At 35.0% G+C, this 17,473-nt stretch overlaps 3 protein-coding genes across 4 annotated transcripts; 2 read left to right on the top strand and 1 right to left on the bottom strand.

Annotated features, from left to right (window-relative positions):
- Positions 1-9,538: 9,538 nt before the first annotated feature.
- RB195_021208 (uncharacterized protein) lies at positions 9,539-9,820 on the top strand (the record flags this gene model as incomplete). The annotated part of the gene is made up of 2 exons (XM_064207830.1): positions 9,539-9,653; positions 9,708-9,820. 2 exons carry the CDS (start codon positions 9,539-9,541, stop codon positions 9,818-9,820), a joined length of 228 nt encoding a protein of 75 aa, XP_064063711.1.
- Positions 9,821-11,389: 1,569 nt separating this feature from the next.
- RB195_021207 (uncharacterized protein) lies at positions 11,390-13,770 on the top strand (the record flags this gene model as incomplete). 2 transcript variants are annotated; one of them, XM_064207828.1, is made up of 8 exons in its annotated part: positions 11,390-11,466; positions 11,519-11,588; positions 11,657-11,738; positions 12,035-12,128; positions 12,179-12,309; positions 12,908-13,084; positions 13,161-13,279; positions 13,561-13,770. In XM_064207828.1, 8 exons carry the CDS (start codon positions 11,390-11,392, stop codon positions 13,768-13,770), a joined length of 960 nt encoding a protein of 319 aa, XP_064063709.1. The 2 variants fall into 2 exon arrangements, with proteins under 2 accessions (XP_064063709.1, XP_064063710.1); XM_064207829.1 differs by lacking the exon at positions 11,390-11,466 and having other exon boundaries at positions 11,523-11,588.
- A 1,057-nt stretch (positions 13,771-14,827) lies between these two features.
- Positions 14,828-16,826, bottom strand: RB195_021206 (uncharacterized protein; the record flags this gene model as incomplete). The annotated part of the gene is made up of 8 exons (XM_064207827.1): positions 14,828-14,960; positions 15,031-15,105; positions 15,327-15,451; positions 15,533-15,703; positions 16,247-16,311; positions 16,370-16,494; positions 16,568-16,665; positions 16,722-16,826. The coding sequence occupies 8 exons, from the start codon at positions 16,824-16,826 to the stop codon at positions 14,828-14,830; spliced, it is 897 nt and encodes a 298-aa protein (XP_064063708.1).
- Positions 16,827-17,473: the final 647 nt, after the last annotated feature.

Genomic DNA, 17,473 nt, shown 5'->3' with positions numbered 1-17,473 from the left:
GAATCAGTAATAAACACATTTTACACTCGCCCATTACATACATCGGCACGATTTCGTTGAACGGATGTAGTGGTTGTAATACGGTTTTTTTTTCTCCTCCTTTCACTTACGTGATGAGGGATTGAGGATGAAATTTCTAGACGTCATGGCGTCGTGGGAGAACGTCATGTTGTCGCTTAAAGCAAGGATATGTGCTACGATTTCTACGATTTCACGTGCTACTGAGCTCTGACAATACAAGTGTTCATTTCTTCCTCATTTCAGCAAATCACTTCCTGTGCTTCCGATGACCGCATCCGATGAGGAGACGATAAAAGCGCGATGGTCAGCGCAAATTTGGGGCAAATATGAGGGTCGACGAGGTTGGCATCAACGAGCCTCTTGTGGCGTAAGGCAGCTGGTTGTTGTAAGATGCACCCGGTGTAATTAGTGTCACAAAATCGGATATGGGAAGTGCTCTCGAGGCATCATCGCCGCATGTTCACGGAAAATTATCTCGCTCAAACGAAAATCGGATAAAAAACAGGGAAGGAAGCGCGGTGGTGACGGTGGATCCGAGTTACACTGAGTTGATTCATTTTAATATAGGATAAAATACGATACTATCTAATCGCTACATTTAAACTTTTACAAAACCATTGAAGTTGAGCAGAAACTGCGAAAAGCAAGAGCTAAGGAATCAGCTATAAAAAATATAGAGCCGAACATCTTCCAAAACATCAATACCTTCCTAACTTCTTCGATTAATTTGAGTTTACGGAAGCAATTAGTGGAAGGAATTATATAATATATGTGATGAATAATATGGAAATTTATGTTGAAACTCAGCTGGACGCAACATTTGTCGATGTGTTTGTTTATTTGAATGGGGAATGTAAACTTAATCGACTTCACCTGATCACGTTACTGAAGAGAGAGAAAGAGACGAAAAGAGGGAGAGGGAAAGAAAGAGTAACACAAAAAAAAAAGAATTTTAATAGAGTTGAAATGAGCTCGGATTAGATCCATCTGATAAGAAAATAGAACTGCTGAGAGCTACTAGTAATATGTGTTAATGTTGTACTGATGGATACCAGTTCAATCACATCCTCAAAAAATGATCATAGCATATGTTTAGAATCATTTCATCTCGTGGAAATGAGGTCCATAGCAGGAGGAATAGATTCAAAATCGAACTCATAAGGAAGAGCTTGCGAAAACGTGGATAAATTACGAACGGAACTAACGACATCGCCGGTAATGAAATCCGAAGATATTGGGAATCATACGCGTATAGGAATATCAGCAGCGTTGTTTGTTGGCCAGTAGCGAGCACAATGGTTACATGTCCAGCTTTCAAGAACATGAGAAAATCCATGTCCCATGAATAAATAAAGGTTTCGTCAAAAGATGAGGGAAAGTACTTGCAGTTCTTCTCACTTCACTTACATTTGCTTAAGAAAAACGTAGAAAAAGGGACGAAGAAGTCTATTTAACATGTCAAAACAAGTTTCGATGTGAAAGTGCATTTGAAAATCAGCTAAGCCTAAATGACGGGGGAATGAAGTGTGAGGAATGAGGGAAGCGGCTGTTTGATAATAGAAGCTGCTTATGAATAACGAAGTCGGTCTCGATACTGATGTTAGTCGTGATTAATGAGGTTGCCTCCATACATGTAAATGCGAACCGGGCCAGCTGCACGACAGCTCTTTTGCCGCATTTGGGACAACACCGCCTTCCCTCATTCAGTAGGACTGCACCACATCCATAGTGAACAAAAAAAAAACGCTTTCTACAGATTAAATGTGTAAACTCGTTGAAGAGTATCCCGGATATGCGTAGAGAAAACCAGTTTTGAGTTACTCCTTCTGTTCCACTGAGAAAAAATAGGTGGCTGGAAAAATGTAGATAAACTACAACTACGGTAGCCAGCAGCATTATTTCTTTCTATTCAACGAATATGAGAAAATGCATAGTATTATATTACGTAACAAGAAAGTTTTGTAGATTTTTGCAAAAAATAGCCACTACCTGAATTATTTGGATTATTTGGAATGAAATGTGAGAAACCTTGAGAGGCGAGAGAAATCCGCCCAGCATAAGTGGCTTAGGCTGGGTGGGAAACTCGCCCTTTGTTGATACTTGTGAATAGGATGGATTCAGTTCGTCACATAAAATGTATAGAAAAGTTTAGCGGCAGCAGGTTCCATTTTGTACCACTCTTAGAGGAAGAGTTACAGGAAAACACTTGAGCAGCAAGTGTATAGGGGATGCAAAAATGTCGAGAAATGGTAAGGGATTCGATGATATTAATGCAGGAACAGAAAAGAAATAAGATGAGATGTGAAAAATTCCGGAGTGAATAGTAAAAATTAGCAAGTGACCCTCATCACATAACATTCGTACGGGGTGAATTAGAATGCAAGAAATCTTACACGGAAGAGGAAAATTCATAATCGGCGGAAGTAAACGATCCATCGTTGCATCGGCGGATCATTCTCTTCCTTATAATGTTGTCTGGAGCCTTGAATTTGATGAGAGGGCGGTGTCGAGTAAGTAGAAGATGTTCGTGGAGAGGAGTCAAAAATGGCTGATGACCGTTGTGAGCATTTTCCACGAGGTACGCAAAGTTCCGGAAAGTACATCTGCTGCACCGGTCATACAATGGCTCATATGTCTCAGTAGTGTCTTTTAAGTTGGCCGTACGGGCGACAGGGAGAGCGGGTGGAGGATGAAGTGGGCGGGGAAAGAGTAGTGAGGAGGTTCGACGAAGGAGGTACATATAATCGTCTACTGGCACTATTCATATACTTTGTTATCACTCACAATATAAATAGAAGTTAAGCAATTGTAAGTAGATCTGCAGATTTTTTCGGAGTTTCCCTTAGGATCTTGGAGAATTCCAACCAAACAATCAAATGGAGGCTTCGGCTTGAAACAATACGATGACCAGCCAATTCTGCCAACATCATGGTTTATACTAGCCGATATATACACGATCGCAATCTTGTCGCGTGAAATAATAATTCTCACAGCGACCACAAATTGGCACAACTGATATAGGAGGAGGTGGTGTGCATGCTGAACGCCTCCCTATTGAGTTTCACTTATTCGACGCTGATTTTCTCACAAACCGCTCCCACGGCTGGTCTCAGTGCTCGACAACCACGATAACCTCTACAACTAATAAGATTACCAGTTAAACAGATATCTAATGATCATTGACACGTTGCGCAACCGGCATAATTATAGCTTCTGTCGAGCGAGGTGTTTCGGTGAGTAGGTACGAGGCTAGCAAGCACATCCACACTATGATACAACCGCATTCGCAACACATCGGTGATAAAAACATGCGACAAGTTCGTTCCCAGGATGAGGAGGAGAAGAAAACAATGGGCAGGAAATTCGAATTGTCTCACAATGCCACTAGGACGACGTCTAATAGAATAGGCGCTCTCTCTCAGCGTTAATCAGTTGACTACAACTTGTACTCAACGAAGGAGTCCAATTTCCCTCACACCTGCATCGGCACTTTTCGCCTTGGTGTCAAATCACAGCAGATGATAGGTTATGAGCATGCCGACCGGTAAGGTAAGGATAGTGGAGAACACAACCGAACCTAATCCATTCTGGATGACCTCTGGAAGCATGACTAACATTGCACGAAACATCCCCGATTTACGATCTCATAGGGTCGTTGCGACCTCATTTCGAACATGGAGGATAACTTTCATTCATACAACATTCAGCACCGCATCCTCAACTATTGAGGTTTGTTCCAGTTCATTTCATGCATTCGTGATGTCACGACTATTGTTCTTCGCCCTCACTACTTCCATGAGGAGCTTCATTTCCAGCAGCAGCAGCTACAGAATCCATGACCACATCGTTTCGACGCTTGATGAGGGTCGAAATCACTTATCGGTAAACACTCATTATTGACTGCTTAATTAAAGATGATCCAAGTGCGCAAAGCCATATGCCATGAGGCAATTTATGCCTCTGGCACAAGGCCATAAGCTCATCCGGCAACTACTGGAACATCACTTAAAGGACGATCAACAAAGATCATAAAATTAGTGAAATCCTTTAGGGGAGTCTAGTGGAAATATTTCTGGACAAAAGTTGGACTGTTGTAAGAGGGAAATGAGGAGATTTTCAGGAAAATGGGTGTAATAAATAAATTAAAATAGTGCAAAATACGCAAAGAAATGAGGTTATTCTCATGAGGAGGTATTAAATAAATAATTTAATTGAAGCTTCTGACTATAGAACGCTACGTGCAGCAGTTATGGGAATTATAGCTAATGAGATTTCTATGGTACAAGGTTGATGAGTGCAATAAAAGGATAAAAATTCGGAAAATATTAGGAACAGCTCCTCGATGGATACAATCCGAGAAAATAAAATAAAAATGGTAGGATTAATTATGAATTTTCACGAAAATCGTCACCATAGAGAAGAGTAGCGACGCTATGTTTGCCTTCTATTTTTTATTTTTATATTTTTTATATTTTCTTCTATAGCTCTATTGAACCCCAACCTTTAGGAAGAAAATCCGAGTTATTGAAGAAAAACACTTGAAATCGCTCGATTTCCTGAAAAACTACGGGGAGAATTTCAGAGAAATTAAGCAAACACTATACAGAAATATTAAGGATGAATGTGGTGAAGTTTATAGTGATAATTGAACGTCATATCGCTTGAACTCTCGTAGGTTCTCATAATTCCTGGTGCATATGTGTGCCAGAAAACACTTTATTATGCATGAGGAAGCAAAACAATTGAGGATTGGTTTGTATGACCTCTATCGTACGATAATAATCGTCTTGTGTTCACCAATCTGATTGGTATCTGTGAACTTCGAGCTGTTCAATGAAGCGAAAAGCAAACACTAATCTAATTCACCTTACAGTGTGTTCGAACAAGATACGTCTACTGTGAATTTCGTACAAGAACGTTCTATTTTTTTAATTTAGATACGTAAAAGAGATTCTTGTAACAGAGAGCAGTCAGCGAGTACACGGAAAAATTACAAATTCACTAAACCGAGCGAGTGTTGAGACATCGCTCCAGTGGCTAACTTAATTACGACAAACATAACTCACGCTACCTCGGAGCCCCGAAGGGATATCCATGAGATGATGAAATACGATCATAACGAAACACGACATAACATGAGATGTCCATGTGCGCGACATGCGATTCAGCGATTAATCGCACACAACACGTTGTCGCCGTGCACATCAACACAGCTTCGGTTACTTCACATCGCTACGCGAACATGGAACTCGGCGATTGAGTTAGGCACCGGAAGAACAACAACAACTGTGCATGTGCACACAACGAATAGGTTAGCTTTATATTACTCGAGTAAAACTCCTGAGACTATAAACTGTAGACCCATAGGTCACATTTCTTACCTTCTAACTGGAAACTTCTTCCAGAAGGTATAAATGCAAAGAATTTTTATAAATAAGAAATTTATAAACGAACATGCTTATGGTAAGAAGCTCCTGGGTCCTTGAACAACCTAATTCTTGGAATTTATTGTACCAATATCCTTTGAAAGTTAAAATAAGGAGCAACACTTTTTCTTGGCTGAGTATGATAAAAAGTGTATATTTTTCAATGTGTAGCCTAATTCAATAAAAAGAAAACTATTATTTTCGATCTGATCCATGAAACATACCTTCGTTTTCTTTTTGAAGTGTCTCCCTTCATATCGGTTTCGTTTCTCAACCAACACTTACTGTTTTTATTTCAATATTTTTGAGAAGATCAGGTTAAACTTGAAAAAAGCCACAGATACAACCAGTGATGTTAGCTATTTATTTTTTCTTCCGATAGGATTCAATTTTTGTAAATTTCTGACACAGTTTAAAGCAAATTTGGAATTGCTTAGAACTAACGTTGATCGCGTAATCGCAAAACTTCGTTCAGGAATCAACAAAAGCAATGGTTGTTCTAAAAACTTTTAAGAATTCTCGTCTTTATAGGAGCTTTCTTTTTTTGGGAGAAACTACGCATTTATGTTTATACGGAAACAAATCATGAAAATAAGAATTTGTAGAAAGAAAGTAATTTGATCTCGTTGAAGTAACAACCAGCCTTTAAGCATTTTACTTCTGCTGGTTACGAGAGAATTTTTTTCTAGGATTACAAGTATTTTTTATACAGTTCAATTCCCAAAATGTTTCCAAAACAATTCCGTATACTCACCTTAAAAACACATTTCTAGCTTTCCAGTTGTGAAGAAAAGGAGGAAATAAAAGTAGGAAAAGGTTCTTTCATCGAGACAAGTACTATGGACACCCAAAGAAGAGAAAAGGAAGTAGATGAGGAAGAGTTTTCTTTGAATAATATCGTAATCAGAAAATACTGTGTTCCTAGTTCAAAATTCTTGTACGACAGTCCTATAAAATAATATTTGTTCAATTTATTTATTATAATATATAATATTTATTATATTAACCAGTGTTGTATAAAGTTTCTGATGCCAAGATTTAGCAACACCTTTTTCTCCAGAATAATAAAACTTTAGATTAGAAGAAAAACAAACAAAGCTTCAATCACGCAAGATTCCGAGGTTTTATTTGAAACTCTGTTGATTCTCCTATCAAACTTTCAATCATTTTTCATTTAATTTGGCTTTTTATACTATTTTTTTCTTCTTTTAGAATCCAATAGGCTTGTGGATGGCCAATTATCATTTCGCCTCCTCTTTTTTTTTCGTCCTCACCGCCACGATAATCACATACGTGCACTTGAGAGTTGTAATCTTGAAAAAAAAAACATGGAGGTCCCTTCCTGAGATTTATCCGGGAGAATGATCGTAAATTATTTTGTGTTATCCCTTTTCTGCTAATTAGTTATTGTGTGTTTAAATGATGTTTATGAGCACGAACGGTGCAGTAGTATGAACGGTGCAGTTTATTTTCTTCAAAATATAAACACTTGGTGAAGCGTGAAGGAGTTTAAAGAGAAGAACATAGTGCATGGCTCGCATTACATATGTAAAAAAAAACTTTAAACTAAACTTAAAAGTTAGCCTCGCAAATGAACCTTCACACTTCTTATGCATATCGCAACATCTCTTCAATGAACAGGTGCCCGGTGAAAAACTTGCAAAATATACGAAGAAATGACTAAAATCATCGCTAAAGTAGTATTCGTTAGTATTTGCTACAATGAGTTTTTTTTACGTAACGAGAGAGGTATGAAATCTGTTGGAATTTCCTCGAGAATGAGGTGAATCATAACATTTTTCGGTATAAAACCTGTTTATTAGCTTAATTGATGTTCTTAATTCTTGTTACTGTAGATTCTCTTCATATTTGAGGATCTCATAATCCTTCAAAAGACTAAAAGAAGAACAAACCCCTACTAATGTGATCTTCATTGATCTACTATAGATTTTTTTGCAGATTTATTTTATGTTATGTATTTTAACTTTATTTTCAATGTTTTTTTAATTTACTTTTTTTTATCTATTACTGTGGTATTTATAGCATTTATAATATTTTATCTTTTTATTTATTTATTACTGTACTATTTATAGTATTTATAATATATTATTTTTTAGTACTTCCATTATGTAGAGCTCAGTATTTTGTTATATTATATTATTATTTCTTTATTTTATATTGTATTCAGTATTTTTTTAGTATTTTCTTAGTATTTTTTTTCAATACTAATAGTATTATCATAGATATCGAAGCATCCCATAAAGTATCGGGAACATCGGATACATTGTAGATCTGGAAAAAAGAGCGAGCGAAGCATTATTAGAAAAAATTACTCTAATAATCCTTGGAAAAAAATCGAATTAGGGATGTTACGCGTTGGAAAAAAAAACGAGTGTGTTGCCTTGATCGTGGCTACTCTACTTTGATCGAAATACTGTCATAGTTCATTTCTGAATATCGTCATCGTCACCGAAAACAGAATTCAAGAAGAAAACTCTTTGTTACAACACAACGTCGTTGATATGTCATTTCGAATTGCATCGTAACGTGTGATGAGATCGTAACAGCTGACGATAACGCAAATGAAAACGCCTATAACGAGAGAGTTTATCGAGGAGAAATCATAGCTAATGATTAAAAAATGATATCACATTATTAAATCTCGATATTTATTTATTTATTTATTTATTACGCTCAAGGGCGTACCCAGAATAAGATTTGATTTTTTTCGATATGACATTTTTTTTTCATCTGGGAAATTTCCCTCTTAATGAATCTTCTCCCCACAAAAGCGACGACGTTTCAGGAGAAAATTTCATGTTTCAGGAGTTTTAGGAGAAAGTACCTATCGAACCCACATAAATTCGATAATAAATCGAATTTTAGAAATTCGAAAAGATTAGCAAAGGGAAAATTCTTAAGCTCCACGGATCGATATTCGAAATTAGTAAGAGGATCTGTGATTTGCTAAAATATGACCAGAGGAAATATCAATGATATTTATAAATGGAAGTGTCTCTTTCTTTTTTTAATGGAATTTCTTTAACGAATATGACGTGAAGGTAAATAGGAGAAGTCGTTGGAAAATAAACTAAAATTAAACAATAAATAGGAGTAAAAATAACTAGTAGCGAGAGATCACAATAAAAAATAAGTAGCGTTGTTTAAAATAATGGGAAGGTCCACAGTCGACTTCTGCAGAAATAAAAATAAAAGTTTACTGTCTCCAGTATCCGTCCCTCCTTTAGAGTCACAACAGAGGTATTACACATTCGAAAAAAAAAACACATCACTTGAATCTTTATCTTACTTGAAGAACCAAGAGAAAATATACGAAGAAGTAAACATTGTGGAACAAACAAAAAACCGATCCGAGACAAAGGAAGAGGAGAACATTTTGTTTTGAGCTCACTATTGGAATTAATTGCAAATTTCTTAGAGGGAGCACTTGTGAGGGATTCATCCACGCTAAGAACATTATCCTCTATCCTTGTGGACCGCTAAGAGAAACATAATTTAGAGATTAACTTTGTTATTATTTTATTCTGACTGTTTATTCTACTATTATTTGATCTATTTTATTACTAATTTTTTATTACTCTATTTTATTGTTATTTTTATAAATAGTCTAGAGATTTATTATATTATTATTTTATTTTGATTGTTTATTCTATTATTATTTGATTTATTTTAATACTAATTTTTTATTATTCTCTTTTATGACTATTTTTTATTTTGTAGCTCTTCAAATTCATATTTTTTTCATTCTATTGACAGCAACACTCGTCTTAGATTTCTATTTTCGCTGATTTCTCAGGTGTGATCCATCTTCAACGCGTGTGTTCGAGTTGTCGCGAGATGACAGGCGTACCGCCAACGAGGCGCCAGCCAGCGACCGACAGTCGCCGGACCCACATCACCGCCCCACCCATTGATACCGTTTCCTGCACCCTATTCTAATCATTTTCTCTACACTTGTCCATAACTTGCTAGCATTCTTGTTCCTCCTGGGTCAATTTCATGGATTCTAGGACCTCCAGCAATTTTCTTGGTCTGCTTTCTTCTCAACGATATTTTTCAACATTTCAGTTATGACAACCTCTCTCCTCATCATCCTCGTAGTTTCAAGTGTGTTCACCTCAGCCCTAGCGTCTCCACCTAAATTAGAACTGGAAGAAGCACCGGTGGTGTTCGGAACAATCCATGGTATGTAATGTTTCAGCACATTCTCATTTTCTAATTGTTAAAATGTTGCTTAAGGTAGCCCAATAGTCGCGGTTTTTCACGGTCGATCCGATTTGATCAAGGATGATCAGCAGGAAAAAGATACTGAAGATGATCCGCTTGGAAAAATGGGTTCTTTAATGGCTTAGGCACTATATAATATTCATTTAATCTTTTCAAAGTTTTATTTTTTTTCTCATGACGGTTATTCTGTGCTTCAGTGATTTGCTCTGTATCTAATTGATTGTTAATCTAATTTGTATCTGTTGTACATACATTCATTTTCTCACTTACATTTCTTTTAAATTTATTCCCTTGAAAAAAAAGATAGTGTTACAATTTTGATTCAAATTTCGGATTTTGTTTGTAGTGTGTAACTTTGATTTGTTGTTTATTCTATCTTCGTTGGCATTTTGTCACTAGAACGTATGTTTTTTGTGTTATCCAGAAAGCTGTGGATTTCTGTAGGAGAAGAGACGAAGTGCTGCCTTATTAGAAGAAAAGTACTTGGTGCTGTTGAAGATATTGCTGTTGAAACCGAACTATTTTTGTTATATATTTTTTAGATTTTTGAAAATTGAAGGTTGTAAGCAGATCTTTATTCATCTAATGGGAAAAAGGTATTGCAGAAAGATATATGGAGAATTTTTTTTTCCGAGAAATCAACACCTTATACAGTAAAAGTGAAAAAGTAGGAAGAAGGATCTAATCCACTTATTTTATTGGATTTAATTATTCATATCCCAGACAAAAGAATATTCCGTGAAGAATATTTAGGAAAATATGCGAATTATTGGGTTGTCGAGAACGTAATGACGTATCTTTTCTTTTTTTTTGAAGTTATTTTTCATTCAAACAACAAAAATCAATCGGTGATATATAGAACTTTTGTTCATTAACCCTTCGTCATTTTTCAGTGAGCACTTTAAGCTCAAAAATTATTGCAGCTTGGATGAGATGTGTTGCTACCTCGCATCCAAGCTCGACATCAGATTTCCACTTCTTTCACTCCTCTCTTCAGAACTCCTACCGCGGTACAACATTCAATTCAGATGAGGCTTTAAATCAGCAGCATACGCAGTTCTTTTTCCTACAAAGACAGATCTATCCAGGAATGAAGAATTATGAATTCCACTGAAAAAAAGTTATCGAACAAAATAGGCAATATATCACGGATTGATCTTTGTTCTTTCTATGAGTAAATAACCTCTAAAAACAGAAGAAAACACGTTATAATTTTAATTTTTCCGATAATCCGATACCACACTGAGAAGCTTAGAACCCGTGAAATTTAGAAATAGCTGAAAACCCAGAAAGACATTTTTAAAAAAATTCCTTACGTTGTTGATCTTTCACAAATGTATTCCACACTCGTGTGTAAAAATTCAGAGAAATCAGAGCAGCATTTGTGCATATCAGTTGGTTCGCTCAATTTGTGGATGCTGTGAATGTACTCCGAAAATTTATCGTTGTTCCAGAGATATTTGGTCCAGATTTTATACGGTTTGCGAGATTTCAGGTGGAAAATTAACGTGTTGATGACTTCAATGCTAACGTGGATCTTAAACTGGTGTATCCATGGCAATAAAAATCCTTTCCTTCTTCCAGTTGCTATGCTTATTGCTAGGAGAAACTAGTTACTATATGTTTAGCAATGTGAAGACTTCTTTTTTTTTTCTATTTCTAGTGTTTTCTGTCTTTGTAAAAATTTTTTAGAAATGTTCGTGGTACGAGTGCTTTTTGGGTGCATCGTTGTTTTAGCATTTTTTGCCTTCATAGTTTTTGGAACTTCTTGGTAGGTCCGCCTTCTTAAGCACTGTTTATCTCCAGCAAATACAAACGTTCAGGATTATGTACACGAACGAATGGAGACTTGAACAGCTTGATTTTCAAACACGTTACAGCTCAGAGTTAAAGGTATTCCTTGGATTCCTTGTGATATTCCTTGGAGATTTTAAATAGCTATATTCAATACGTTAATATAGTGGGAAGTCTCCCGTACTACGATGTCCGAGCAGATCTCTAAAACTTTGCAGAGTGAGAAACTACCCGAAACCGAGATAGAAGGTAAATAAAACACAGAATATCAAAAATTAAATAATAATAAAGATTTTTAAAAAGAAAACATTGCTTTTTGTTTGTAAAAGGAGTAAGATAAGTTAATTTCAATGAAGTCATACAGTTTAAATAGCTTATTTTTAGTTAGAGAGTATTGATCCAATGAAACTATATTTTTAAAAATAATTTTAGCCTGTAAGTATATTTTACGTACTATCGCACTCGTTCGGGCAGAAAAAACTCGGAAATAAATAAACATTCCAATCCATCTATCCTGAGGAAAACAATTTTTTTTGGATTTTCAGATATTATTGCGAATTATGTAGATGTGCAGTATCCCAATTCGGTAACAAGTCCATCGGATTTTTCAGTCACAACCTTCTGGACATATCCAACAAGGTAGTCCAGAAAAATTTCGAATATATCCTCATTAGCATTGTTGCTTTCAGCGTATGGTACGTTGTCTGTCAGATTATGTCCCTCGAACCGATCAGAAAACAGAAGGTTTTCTCCGTTGTCACTCATCTTTTCTCATTATACAATAAACTTATTGGTCCAACTGCTGCTATTTTAGCAATAGGTGGGTAGTTCCTCATTTAAACTCCTCAGAATTAGAACTTCCAGAGGTAGAAGCGGTTATAGCAGTTGACATTGGTGAAAATTTACTACTTTCAGTCTAAAATCAGAGTGTGAGTTATTTTTTGCATTTTATAAGTCTAAAAACCTAGATGCAAACTTCAAATTTATTTGAAAAAGATATTCAATAAGTAGAATAAGTGGTTATTTTCTTTTTTCCAACATTTTGCAATTATTCGCGTATTTTAACCCTTAATGAATTGTTCCCGCTTAAGCAGCAACCAAGGATCAGCTGCTCCTGCTATAGGAAGCATCCAGAAGAAGCCTAACATGAGCAAAGATTCATTTTCCCAGTATTATATCATTCATTTTTGTATTTTTTCCCAATTTTATATTCGGTTAATCAAGAAATCGTTGAAATCTCAGTGATATGCTTTGAAATTAAAATAATTCGCTAAATTTGATTCAAAATATGTGGCGTAAAACCAACGAGGATGGGAAGAATGTTCTGGTAAGGTTGTGGATATTAGGTTGTGGATAATGTGTATTCTATTTATTTTACCATACAGTGTAAAGCGTTTTAAAAATCTACCTTTAATCAGCTTCAATGACCACCACGATCAATTGGTTGTTCACCGTCCTGCTATCGTTTGTGCTTCTTCCGGAACCGAAAGATTTAGCTGAATGCCTGACAGCTGCCTATCAGAAAAATCTGCTTATCCGAGATCTTCTCGTAATGGCCTTATCGCTTTGTTACGGTATTGGGGCGATTGCACTCTGTATGTTGAATTTGTGCTTGAACTAATTTTATTACCTGCTATATCCTGACGATTTCTTGAATTTTTAAATTTTCAGGTGTTTATCTACACTCAACCCATAACAATGTCGATATGCTGCAAGCACTTGCTCAAATCTTTGCCATGATGTCATTAACAACCGTTACTGGGTCCCAAATTTATGCTCATAACACAAAAGTAAGAATTGTGTTGTCTGCTGCAAGTGATTTCGTCAATTTTTCAATGGAATTGTGGCCTATTTGAGCAGAAATTAGATTAACTATCGATTTTTCCGGAAAATAACTTAATAACTTTTATGTGGATAATATGGCCGCTTTCTATGGATCTGTAAACTAAAAAGTGGAAAAAAGTCATGGATCATAGATAGCTGGATGAATTCTGAAATGATCTTCTTCCTTTCTTTACTCGATATTTCAATCTTTTTTAATCTCAATATTTTATTATCTCTTTTTTTTTAGAATTCCATCATGGAGGCACTTTACTGGGTCTGCCTCCTGTTCCTCGTGAACTCGGCACTTGCAACTGTCCTTGCAGCAATTATTCGCTCTTATAAAACCTGGATAAACAGCGAGGATGTGGTTGCTACGCCTAAGGAGCTTATTCTTAAGCTTGAAAGGGAACGACAAGAAAAACGAAATCAACTCGTCTATCATGCAAAATCCGAGTGAAAATGGATTGTGTTGGTCAGGCAGAACGAAGAAAATCTACCCTTTTCATTGAGTGAAGCGTTAAGTTCTTCTATTTCTTTTCAAGACCTACTATTTCGTGTTGAGAAGAAAATAAAGTTGAGAATGTAGAATATGCACGATCAATAAAAGTACTATGATTCTCAGGTAAAAAATTGATAATGATCACACATCTTACATCCATTTCGGAGTGAAGCAGTTTTTTACTCACTTTTGTCGAAAATAACTATGAAGCAGCCATTTTACAAAAGTACTTCTATGAAAAACTTTGAATGCTATGTGAATTTCAGGATACCTCGCGTAAAACAAAAGATGCTTCATAGTAGTTGCTACTTTAAATTCTCTCTGAAGGTTTGAATCTTCGTATTCATAGTTTTTTTATTTATTTATCCTTCTCTTTATCTTTATATTATCTTTTTCTCCAAATATATTATGTTGTTTAAATCCAAATTGCACATAGCTTTTATGTTCTTTTTTTTCAGGCTGTAGAAGTCAACTAGATTTTTTAAGTTTACACGGTCCGTTGAAAGGTGAATGGTTCCTTCCATTCAAAGGACATCTTCATCTTAATTTATTCAATATATTTTCTCTTTCTCCGAATATGTGACATATTTGAAGAAATAGGTTAGAAGATAAAGATAAAAATAAATAAGTGAAGTAAAATATGTATCAATACGAAAGTTCAAATATTTGGAGAGAATTTAAGACGGTAGACCATTTTATGAATGAGCAAAATGTAAATAAATATGTAATAAAAAGATTAAAGAGTGCAGAATAAAAGAAATTCTCACAAAAAGAGTTGTCATTTCAAAATATGAAATGTTTATATAAAAAGATGTCTGAGCAAAAGCACTGGTAAGGGCAGGAGCACGACTTTAATGCTAAGACAATATCTTACAAATAATCACATACATATATCACTAAATATGTTTGAAAAATTCTACAGAACATAATTTTTAGCAAGTGTGAAACATATCGTTTATTTCTAAAAAAAACCTCTAAAAATCTCCTAGTACCTATTTTAAATAATTTTATAGTCTTAAAGGAAGTCCACCATCCTTGCCATGCTTCTAATACGATCTTTATCAATTTGAGCGTAAAGAGTTTCTAATTTTGCATCAATCCTTTTTTGTGTATCTATGAGATTCTGATCGTAATTCCATGTAATATTCCTGAACAACCTCCCGTTTGAAAAAAAAAACGATTTTCTTAAACAAAATTTCTAATTAATATTAAACGTACCCTGGTGTGCATAAATTAAGATGAAGATGTCCTTTAAATGGAATAAACCATTCACCTTTTGATGGACCATGTAACCTTAAAAAATTTAATTGACTTCTAAATCCTAAGAAAAAAAAAGATAGATGAAAAAAAATATAAAAGTTATGTGCAACTTTTATTTAAAAAATAATACACTTGGAGAAAAAGTATAAAGATAAAGGGAAAATAAAGAAATAAAAATAGATAAAGAGAAAAATAGAGTAATAAAAATAAATTATGATTATGAAGATTTAAATATTTTGAGAAAAAAAACTAACGAAATAGGTAGGTCATATTCTGTATATTTCCTTAGTTGCGTTATCTTCCAATTGTGCATCATAAAATCTCTACTCGGCGACCATTTACTATTTGTCATCCAGTTATCCCGTACCCATGCGGTTCCCTCAAAAGTTCCTCATAAACTGGATAAATTTGAAAAATTAACGCTCCATCAATGACACAATAAACATGTGATTGTACTTACTTTCTTGAAAATCTTAATTTTTCCCATATTTGAATGCATTCCAAGCATTTGACGAATACACGCCTCGAACGTGAACAAATCCTCGTAACTGCCCAAATTATAATAAATGTGAAGACAAAATGCTAGTTCTGTCCTCCGGCTCTTCCCGAAAAGTATTTCACCGAGGAAAGCCTAAACTTTCTAAAATCAACAGGTTATTCAATAAAGAAGAAGGAACAAGTAAGGAATAAAAGTTATTTACAGAAAAAAACTAAACAATAAGGCCACCAGCAAATAAATAAGAATTGAACGGTAGGTCAACAACTACTCATTGTCCTGCGCTCATGCTAGCGGCACAAATTACGGGGAAATAAGAGAAATTTTTTTTGTTGACTGTTCAGTATTTAAAACTTATAGCAAAAATAAGGCAATAAAACCTATTTACTAAAGTTTCGAGATTCTTTTTTGCAGCAACAGGGAAAAAAATTAGATCTCAATTCACTTAAAATTTGCTTCGCTAGCATGAGTTGTGGAAATTGAGCACTTATTGATCTACCGCTCAATTCCCATTTCCTCGCGGGTGGTCTTCTTGCCCAATTTTTCCTATTTTCCTCTTATCGCTCTTTGAAATTAAATGAATTTTCCTTTTCTTTGAATTTTCCTCTCGTCACCCTTTAAAATTAAATGAATTGTATCAAATTAATTGCTATATTTCTGGAAATTTCCAGTACTCACATGTAAAGCTCCATTATCTGTACCATGATAATATCTTGGTAAACGAAATTCATAATCGGCAAAACCTGTAAAGAACACTAGAATTTCCCAAATTCTATGGATTTGCGCAAAAATACAACATACCTTTGAGGAATTTCTGCGTCCATTCGGTATTCCTGACTATATATGAACCAGCGGCAACTTCCCAGTTATAGAATCGATCGAAAAAAGATATTTCAACGGAATCATCCATGTATTCCTCAATTCTTCTGGAATTATAGTGAAATAATGGAGAATATGTCTGATACAAAACTTCAGAGATTGTTTCGCATTAAGTCGAACTTCTTTGGATTCACAACTCCCATATCAGCGTCTATATATAAAATAGTATGGTATTCCGGCAGAACATGTGCAACTACACAATGACGTCGTAGATAGACCTAAATTACAGTGGGTTTGAGGCTGTTAATCTACTTCAAAAATACGGCTACCTCACATCTTTATGCGGACATTGTTTCGAATAATTCGATGAGAATACTATTCGAAATTCGTATCCTTGAGCACGAGCGTAGCATGCGACAGACACCAAAACAAGAGCCATTAGAAAATTATTGTTGGAATAAGATTTTAAATGTCATAAAATCGATGCAATATAGTCGTAAATTTGTTGTAAAAATACCAGTTAACAAGGAAATTTGGTTTCGAGATATTTTTTTACATGAACGCGAGGATTTTAGTTATTCGGGAGCGGCTTCAATTCATAATTCCTCTCAATTTCCATATAAAACGAAACAAAATAGGTAAAAATCAGTTTATTAACAGTTTTAATCAAAGAAGTGCATTTTGAATCGATTTTTACATTTCATTTCACTAAAGCAAGGAACCTTGACAAAGACCGAGTCTACCTCACTCGGATCAATACGATCCTGGTCGTGTCGATTAGTTCGGCACTAAACAGTGGCCGATAAGATGCTTCGTTTCATTTTAAGAAATGGAAAATGTATTATGAGTCGAGGGAAGTACATTTTATTTTTTATTTATATATCACTCTTTATATTTATCATATTTATGTTTTTATGTGACATACTTTTGTCTTTTGACTATTTTTAAAATATTGAAAGAAATGTTTCATAAAAACAATGCACAAAAACCTACTCATTGCATGTTGATAAAACACAGGACGAGTGTCCGCCTCTACGACGTCAAGAATAGCAATTTTATTTTTCACCTGAAAACTGTAAAATAGAA

Source organism: Necator americanus, chromosome X (genome assembly GCF_031761385.1).
Source record: "Necator americanus strain Aroian chromosome X, whole genome shotgun sequence".
Classification (NCBI taxonomy): domain Eukaryota; kingdom Metazoa; phylum Nematoda; class Chromadorea; order Rhabditida; family Ancylostomatidae; genus Necator; species Necator americanus.
Note: the sequence above shows the minus strand (reverse complement) of the source record. Positions and strands in the feature narration are given on the sequence as shown.